The 10,000-nt window shown below is 37.9% G+C and overlaps 1 protein-coding gene across 2 annotated transcripts in view; it reads left to right on the forward strand.

The window, feature by feature from the left end:
- The window catches only part of LOC137987759 (developmentally-regulated GTP-binding protein 1-like), a 15,695-nt gene that overhangs the window by 652 nt on the left and 5,043 nt on the right, over positions 1-10,000 (forward strand). For both annotated transcript variants that reach the window (XM_068833831.1, XM_068833832.1), the window contains exons 2-8: positions 223-343; positions 4,177-4,221; positions 5,767-5,967; positions 6,951-7,050; positions 7,297-7,366; positions 8,372-8,502; positions 9,126-9,293. In XM_068833831.1, coding sequence (XP_068689932.1) covers positions 223-343; positions 4,177-4,221; positions 5,767-5,967; positions 6,951-7,050; positions 7,297-7,366; positions 8,372-8,502; positions 9,126-9,293 — 836 coding nt within the window. The remainder of the gene's footprint in view (positions 1-222; positions 344-4,176; positions 4,222-5,766; positions 5,968-6,950; positions 7,051-7,296; positions 7,367-8,371; positions 8,503-9,125; positions 9,294-10,000) is intronic.

Here is a 10,000-nt window from a genome sequence, read left to right on the forward strand (position 1 = left end):
AAACGTCTGACCTTGTAGCTCAGTCGGTAGAGCAGCACCCTGGTCAGAGTTTTTCTCTGTCCTTTTGTGCGCCCATTTCAATTAGTAGGGCTAACGCTCACATGGTTCATATGGGGTACAAAAATTAGCACTTCACATTACACTCCAAGTCTGTCTGTCATACTTTATTTTGAAGCCTAATTTATTTGGATGGACAAAGTTTACCTATTTTGTTGAACGCAGATGGCGAGAACACAGAAAAACAAGGCAACAGCTCATCATCTTGGATTACTGAAAGCACGACTGGCCAAGCTGCGAAGGGAACTAATTACACCAAAAGGAGGAGGAGGAGTTCAAGGGGAAGGTTAGAAATTCAATCTTGGACATCTACCAAGTTTAGGCTTCGTGTAGGCCAAACTACAGAATACAGGGCTCTGTTTGGGTACAATCTACATGTATGTCTGAGGAGAAAATTACAAATGCCTTTCTCTCTCCCCAGTCCTTCATCCTTTGCCTAGATTCCGGCTCCTTGACTTCCCATTGAGGAATTGGAATGGCTGGAATTGTGAATTTTCTTAGTTCTCAGCATATAATAATTGGGCAATTCTGGCCCTGCTAACTGAGAATGACCCTTTCTGGGAGGGCACAGGTAGATGAGATCATTCCAATAGCGATGTTTCTTGTGACGTCACCCATTGTTATTAATATGCCAACCAGAACCTAATTGGCTTTTGAAACAATGACTTTTTTTGTTCTGTGGTCGGCAAACTTGAATATCAAAAGAAATGTGTCATCAATATACATGTATGTAAACAAGAAATATTGCTATATTTATATACAGTTGTAAGGTGCCACTGCTGTATGGTCTGTGTATGATTCCTGATCACAGCTGGACAGCCAGTTGTAACAATGGGGCAGAGTTGTATTATCCTCATCAAAATTCATGTTATATCAGTTCTGTGACCAAGCATAGCAGTGTTTCTTACACTTCATTGTTGACTATCAGTTAGATGGTTATGAAATGTCATCATCTTTTCTCAATAAACTGTCATATGGTAGATGTTAACCCTATTTGGTTGAGGTATGTTGTACTGGTGATGGCAGCAGGATGAATGTACAGTTTTCTTAGAAAACTTGGTTTATTGTTACCGTATTTACCCGTGCATAAGTCGACCCCCCATTTTTGATGGCAAAAAAAGCATTTTCTTAATTTCTTTGTTAAATGTTACTGGGACACTAATCTTGTATTCTTCGATTTCTGGAAATGTGGATACACAAAAATATCAGGGCCTCAAGCGCTTAATAGTTTTGTGGTTCAGCAGTTGTTGTATATGCAGGCATTTTGTCCTTGAGTTTCGAAAAAGTTCTCAGAAAATCGAACATGTAAACCTCAAACTAACCTAGCTGTCTCGTTGTTCAACAATAAAGGGCTTTAGAGGATAAGCACAACATCACAGAAGCAGGAGTCAATCTTTGAAAATAACTTGCGAACGATGCGAAAATGTGCAAGGTTTAATTGTTCCTTGACTTATAATTTCTCACATGACAAACAAAACAAAACTCATAAACCAAACAATACGAAGTTTGCAAAAGCATAAAAATCAGCCAGGTTTGTATAAAGAATAAAAAACAATCATTACCAACCAGCATTTTCACGCAACACGAGTGACAATGCTTGCACGCAAACACGAGGTATTGTGCCAGGTTACTAAGCCGTTGAACGATCACGTTTATTTGAAGAAACGGAAATGCCTTTTAGAGCTTTCCGCCTTTGGAAAACGAAAATTTCCATTTTCTACTTCATATTTGTGCTTGTGAGTATCTTCAACATTTAGATTTGGACAAATCCTTTTTCATTTCAACTGGAATTGCTTACATTCATTTTGAAGTCTTTTGTCATTCATTTTGAAGTCTTTTGTCGGCTTTTGTCCACTGCGTTCATTATGCCCAAGACAACATTATTATGTTAATTTTGAATAAATTACTTAGCTGGAACTTGGCTCAAAATCTTTGACCCGTGTATAAGTCGAGGGCGATTTTTGGAGCTTCTTTTGAGGCCATAAAAGGTCGACTTATACACGGGTAAATACGGTAGTTTACCTAACTCTGCTTATTCAGTTAACTGCAAATAATAGTTGGGTTCATACTAACGGAGTATTAGCATATCTTAAGTATGACCAGAGCTCAAGTACGCTTGAGATCATCCATGTTTACCACAGGCGCTCCAAGCTCAGTGTGAGCAAGGCCGACAAAAATAATTTATAAGGATTTGTATGAGAATCCCGATAAAAAGGTTAAGAAGATAATTTGAGCCATTTCTCAATTTCGTGGTTGTCAACGGTTATAATAAAATCCCAAGGCTGGAAAATGAATTCTCAGGTGCCACCAATTTGAGTCAAATATTCCTAGATAAAAAATTGTTCCCACGGTCACAATTCCACATCACAATCAATTGGCAAAGATTGAACTTTCATCTCAACCCACCATCAACGCAATAGCAGTCCTTTGAGCGACCTCAGGCAGTAATATTGCAGGACAACAGCTTTCGAAATGTACGCTTCCACACAACAGTGGCCACGGCTTCGACTGAACATTGATAATGAACTGAGCCTATTTGGTGGCCCCCGAGCATTTATTTTGGAAAATAACCACACAGGAAGGAAGTTACCCAGGTTGGCAATAAGGTTAGGCTTTTTAATTGAGAATTTTTTCATATAATAATTATTATCTTCTTAAGCTTTTTATCGGGATTCCCATACAAATCCTTATATTTTTGTCGGTCATGCTTACACTGAGCTTGGGGTGCCTTTGTGTTTACATGTACTTACTGTGATGAGTATTCATATCAGAATTCAAAGTATGCTTTCAAAGTAATCGGGATGTCAATCAAGTAATGCAGCAAACGTGTTTGATCGACGTACGTTTCTGTAATATGTTTTGATAGCTCATAAGGATGGTTTGAGCTAGACTTGAGAGTGCACTTTGGCTTCTTTGAAGGAAATGCGATACCATGGCCACAAAGTACATGTAAGGCTACTTGAGGTGAAATTAAACCAGTTCACATCTGAAGTAAGGCTCAAGTATATACTTAAGGTCTACTTACTATGCTAATAATTATGAACCCAACTGTTAACCTGTTACTAACCAAGCATGAGGGCTGTAGTGAAGAAAATTGGCCCGAGGTCATGGCAGTACACGCTCGGTCCTTACAGAAATGACCGCGGGCCAATATTCCTCAGTACAGTCCCGATCAAGTGAGATTAGTCAGTTGTTTATTGGATGGCATTGTTTCTTTGAGTGACTGGAAAATTCTCTACTTGGTGAAGGTTTGTAATCTTCATCTTCTGCTTGCTATAATAATTATTATAGTATTGTTGTGATCCGCTTTTTAAAACCTCTTTTTGTTTCTCTCAACTTGAGTTTCCTTGGAGAGAGAAATAATACGGAAACAGACCATTCTCATCGTAATGGTCCTTACTGCAAAATCGCGACCCAAAATTAGCCAATCAGAGTGCTCCATTTAGCCTGAGAATAGCTTGCCTTATAATATAAGATAATAGTTTCTCCTATTCCCTGCATACAAATAACTCAATGACTCAGACAACTGTATTCTGGGTAAATAGGAAGCTGACTGCTGGCATGCGATTAGAAGCGGTCCAACCTGAGGTGCCCTCGCTGCTAAGGCCATGACGACAGTTCTGTTTATTGAAATACTGTCACAAAAGAAAATGTATGATCTCGAGAAAATCGCGCCTGTTGCCCACCAGGAAAAACCCCCTCTTTCTGGGGGAAACGTGGTCCCTCCTGAATGCAGATACAGGCATGAACAAACCTTGAGGGAGTAAGGGGTTAAATTAATGTCAAAACCATTTAAACAAGGTGACATGGACTGACATGATCACTACCATAGCAACCTCTGGTGAAATACATCATCAATGAACAAAACACAAACACCGTAGCAACTCCTACCATTTAAGGCGAACCGTGAAAACAATAGTTTGCTGCTATTCTTTGAACCACAGCAAACAATAATATTATATTTTTATCTGATTATAATTATGCCATTAGCTTGTGCTTTAAGGTGACACCCTTGAGTAAACAGAACCATGTCGAAAGTAGTGTAAATTAGTTAATTAACAAATTATTATAGTAAACAGGTCTCCCAGGTCTAGTGAGTGCCTCAACTTTTTGTTGTAGGTTTTGATGTTGCCAAGACTGGTGATGCTAGAATTGGTTTTGTTGGTGAGTGAAGGACATTTTAGACAGAAGAACATTGAATAAAAGGATGTCTGTCATCGGTTGCAAAAATAATTCTTTAATTAATCAACCAGTATAAATTCAACTCACTTCCATCTCGACGCAGGCTTTTCCACACTGGATTATAATGTTTAGGATCTTTTTCTCAATTTTCCTCTGTTCAACCTGTTGGCCATCAATTTGAAAACCAAGATGAAAATTATTAATTTTTCTGTTCATTTCCTGTACTTGATCAAGTCATGTCACAAGAATATGCAAAATCTTCTCTTTGGGCAGAGGTGTCCTTTCTTTTGCATTCGCTTTACTGACGAGCATGGGAAAAGAAACCTCTGTCACAGGTCGAAACTCGCCTTGATCCAACCGCCGTCCTTCCCCTTGAATGGCACTGTTCAAAATGCATGTTCCAAGATTATGTTTGCTGACTGTGACTTGAGCCCCTGTGTCTTGCGCATTCCCTTACAGTAATTCCTCTGTTGTTCATTGAGTCTGTACAACATGTGAAGTATCACGTGATGATTCAGTCTCTAAGTTACTGCCACGCATGCTCAACACAGTGAGTTTTGACCCATGGCAGAGGTCTCTTTTACTGTACTCATAAAGCCAGCAAATGCAAAAGAAACGAGACCTGTGCTTCCAGGGAATAGAAAATCTAACCACAAAGAAAGCATTTGTGTCTATTTCTCCCAACCACAAGTATTGCAGAAACAGTCTTTGTAATGCATGTGCTCAAAACTAGTGACACTCAACAAATTTTTTAGTTTAACCCTTTAACACCCAAGCCAGCCTAAACCGGCCAGACTTAGTATTTTACTCTGTATAACGCCAGACAATTTTACTCTGTCTAAAGCCAGACGATTTTACTCTGTCTAAAGCCAGACGATTTTACTCGTCAATGGGGAACCCCCGGGAGTCAATGGGTTATATTCAACAAATTTACTTGTTTTGGCATACATGTAATTATAATGTCAAAATGTGTACAACATGCAGGCGCGGATCCAGGATTTTGAAATGGGGGGTGAATTTTTGTAATAATGTAATAGAACCAAATCCTGGTGGAGGTGTTTGAGGTCTGTGCAAGAAGGGGGGCTCAGAAAAAAGGGGGGGGGGGGGGGGGGAAATTCACCCATTTCACCTCCCCTGGATCTGCACCTGGACATGTATGATTGTCATGATGAATACTGAAATAACTCATTCGCTATGTTTAACATTCAAGTACTTGGCTCTATGCAGTCTCTATGCAGGTGGCTACACATGGTTCTGTCAACAATAGTTTTATGGATCAACAAATTAAATTATTAAGTTTATGTTAAGCTTTGTCAGTATCTTAAGATGGTCGATTGACCTGCTCCCAACTGAGTGGCTTCATATCTCAGTTGGTAGTCTAAGAGCATTGCACTGGCATTACAGACTGAGGTCAATTGTTTGAATCCTGTTGAGGTCATCCAAATTTTGCAGTTGACAATAAAATTAAATAGAATTGCTTTAATTGTCCCGTTAAGTGGGAGGATCACTCTGAATTCTATCTTCCAGGATTTCCATCTGTTGGAAAGTCAACTCTATTGACAAATCTTGCCGGTGTATACTCTGAAGTAGCGGCATATGAGTTCACTACTCTCACCACAGTGCCTGGAGTGATCCGATACAAAGGAGCCAAAATACAACTACTTGATTTGCCAGGAATCATTGAGGGTGCCAAGGACGGTAAAGGAAGAGGACGGCAGGTTATTGCAGGTACAACTTGTGAAGTTCAGTAGATTATAAATTTCTGACCGTATAGTTTCATAATTATGTGGGTTGAGTTTGTCTGTTCTCTACTCTGCACCGAGAGGTTTTTCTCCAGGTACTCTCAGACTGGTTTTTCCCTCTCCTCAAAAACCAACATTTGATTTGATTTGTGCTAATTGTAGATTTCAAGTCTCCAAGTAGTGCTCCAGTGCTAGTAGAAGACTAGACACTTAGTTTTAAAAGTTCCCTTTCCTTTCCTTAGTACAGTGTAGATGGCCAAACGGTGGCATGCTTCCACAGCGTGTACTTCATGATTATTGCTTGTTTGAAACATTAGCATCTTCCTGAGCAGGCTTTAAGTTTTTACAGCATAGGTCAACAAACAGTTTTGCTAGTTTCCTAACTTGTTAGGTAATGCTGCAAGGAGAGGATAAATTATATGATGCCAAATCTGGGAATCAAACAATCATTGGTGGGAGGCGAGTGCTCTCACCACTGTGTGATCTCTGCATTTGAAAATTGAATTGTAGTTGAGTTTAAGACTGACAAACATTTGAGGTTGAGAGCAGGACTTGAAGTGCGCCTACTGATACTTTTAAATGTAGCACCATCCATCCTATGGATCCCTTACTGTACAATAAACCTTAACTTTATAAATGTAAAGCAGTAATTAAAATAGTCTGCAGGCATAAAGTTGATTGAGAGCTTGACTGGATAAGCAAGACATTGAGTTATCCAGTTAATATGGTACATGTAGTTAGAAAAACAACTACACCATCCTGGATATACACTGTACGGTAGGTGCAGTACTCTCAGCTGACACATTTCTGCCAAGAAATGTGTGCAGTACGTTAAAAACTATTGGTAGCAAAATGGACAACAACCTTGATCATTATGTACCAGCCAAAACATACTCTAGAAGTAAAATACAGACAAGTCATTCTTAACATTCCATTCAATTTCATTCTTTTGCTTTCTGACTTAAACAGTTGCAAGGACTTGCGGTTTGATCTTTATTGTTCTTGATGTTCTCAAACCCCTGGGGCACAAGCGACTGATTGAATATGAGTTAGAAGGTTTTGGCATAAGGTAATAGTTGATTGAGATGAGAGAGCACTATTTTTATTATGCTGCCTTTTTCTATCATTTCATGTACAGGTGAGTGAGCATCAGTATAATGTTAATATTTGAGTCTGACGTTTTTGTACCATGTTATTGCTTAGTGATTTAAGAATCAAATATTTTCTTCAATAATTGATTTGGAAATAAAATGTAAACATATACATTGTTACTAATACTGGCTAAAAGCATGCCCTGTGTTATTTTTTTTATCAGACTCAACAAGGAACCACCAAATATATCATTTAAAAAGAAGGAAAAAGGTGGAATCAATCTGCAGACCACAGTACGTACCTGTATGTGAACGTTGATGTACGTGTACTTGCTTTTATGATAATATTGATGAGCTAGTCTCAAAATCAGGTCATTGTGATAGCATGGTGTTGGCTCAGAATTAATATTTGGATTTGTCTCTATTCAGTGGATAAGGCTGAATAATAATACTGGGTTTTCAAAAGCCAAGTCCTGGAGTCTGGTGGTTTTAGGCATGTTTTGTACACAGGTTATTGCTCACACTCTCAATGGTGGCTTCTTCAACTTCCATAGCTTGCCTGGCATACATGTACATGTCTCTTTTCATTCTCATGTTGCCAATATCTTTGCTTTGGAGCAAGGTCCATAAAAGATTCTGCATTTATATGACATACCTACCCGAACATCAAAGAACACAGGTCTTTGCCTTTCAGAGAAGCTGCGGGCCTGGATGTCTAAGCAAGCATCAGGGCTTGATTGAATACTTCTCTTGTGATCTCTTGAAGGACAGGTTCTACTTCCACATCGTGACAGACCATATTCAACATTTCAGTTTCGAGATGATAAAACCATCACGTCTGCAAACCATAGACTAAGAGTGATCAACATTGAACCAATCTCTGCACACACTAGTAGATGGAGTGTCAGGGATTTTCCAATCATGTCTAAGCTAGATATTGTCTCTGAACTTCTGAACTTTATTTATTTATTACTATAATTATAATAATTATTCATAATTATAATAATAATAAAAAAATAAAATAATAATAATAATAGTAATAATAATAATAATAATAATATTATTATTATTACTATTATGCTGAAGACATGAAATTGCCTTGCAATGTGTGGTGTGTGGGTGGTATTACGTCACAAGTATGGTAGTTGGAAATGGTCTTGTGCTGTCTGCTTCAAACTGTGAATGAATAATTATTATGGCTTGGACTAGAGAATAATGATATAATGTAGTAACACAATATATTATGATGTCACAGTGTAAGTTAGACAAGTCATAACATTAAAAACTGTTTTTCTTTAGTGTAATCAATCAGAGTTGGACATTGATTCTGTGAGGTCCATCTTGAGTGAATATCGCATTGCCAATGCAGATATTACCCTGAGATATGATGCCACTGCAGATGACCTTATTGATGTAATTGAAGGGAACAGGCAAGTACTACAGTCAATCAAAAATTCTTTTCTGTGGATCTTGAAATTGGGATTTCACAAGCTTGGGTTTTCTGTCCAAAGTATCTCGGTTCTTACAAGAAAATGCCAATCTAAATCTGTCCTATAAGGGTAGCCTCCCATGCAGTTCTTTCTAACATTCCAGAATTACCTCACTTCCACTCTGCTTAAACTATGAAGTGATTTATTTGGAGTATTAGTTATTTAGTGATTTATAACAACCCAGAATTAACTCAGTTCTACTCTGCTTCACCTACATGTATGAAGTGATATATTTTCATACATAGCAATAAAGAATAATGTGATTGTAGTAATAATATTACTATAATTCTTGTCAAAGACAAGTTGTAAAATACAAGGATCTTTCTCTGTGTCTTTCTTCAAAGACATTTCCCTTCAGTTTGGAAGAGGTACGTTTAGTACTGTATTTCTGATCAATAGTTCAGTAAGGCCCAGATGTGTTTGCTATGCAATTGTCGACTGACACGTTGGTGGGATCAGATTCTTTACCTTTCCTTAAAAATAGCAAATTACAAAACTGTATTTATGAATTGGCCCAACCTTTTTTAGAGACTAGATTTGTAACATTTTGGGTTTTATTGCAGAGTTTATATTCCTTGCATCTACATCCTGAACAAAATTGATCAAATATCGATTGAAGAATTAGACTTAATCTACAAAATTCCACATGCAGTTCCCTTATCAGCACATCACAAGTGGAACTTTGATGACTTACTGGAAAAAACATGGGAATACCTCAATCTTATTAGAATGTGAGTAATTATTACTTAAATTACATGTAATTACATAAAGAAATAATTACATGTAATAATTATTAAAGAACACTTGATTGCTTTTAAAAAAGTATTTGTACAATAATAATAATAATAATAATAATAATAATAATAATAACAATAATAAATAAGAAGGAAAGCTTAAAAGAAAAATGGAGTCTATTATTATTGCAGCACAAGGTGATCCTAAATGTAGAATGTGTAAACAAAACAATGAGACCATCAGCCACATTGTAAGTGGGTGCCCGAAACTGGCGCAGAAGGACTACAAAAGAGGCATGACAATGTAGCTAGGGCAGTTCACTGGGACCTGTCAGAAAAATATGGGTTTGAGCGAAGTGAGAGGTGGTATGACCATGTCCCGGGCAGTGTACTTGAAAATGAGGATTACAAGATGCTGTGGGACTTTAGTGTACAGACAGACCACGAGATCGAGTCTAGGAGACCGGATTTATTAATCATTGACAAAAGTAAGAAGAACTGCCAAAACATAGATGTGGCAATCCCGGAAGATGGAAGGGTGAGAGCAAAAGAAGATGAGAAAGTAGAAAAATATCAAGACCTTGCGAGAGAAGTTCGAAAGATGTGGGGAGTAACAAAAAAGGTGATACCCATAGTGGTAGGGGCATTGGGAACAATACCACTGAGGTTAAAAGAAAATGTGAGGACCGTAGGTGTAGACACAT

Source organism: Montipora foliosa, unplaced genomic scaffold, assembly GCF_036669935.1.
Source record: "Montipora foliosa isolate CH-2021 unplaced genomic scaffold, ASM3666993v2 scaffold_388, whole genome shotgun sequence".
NCBI lineage: Eukaryota > Metazoa > Cnidaria > Anthozoa > Scleractinia > Acroporidae > Montipora > Montipora foliosa.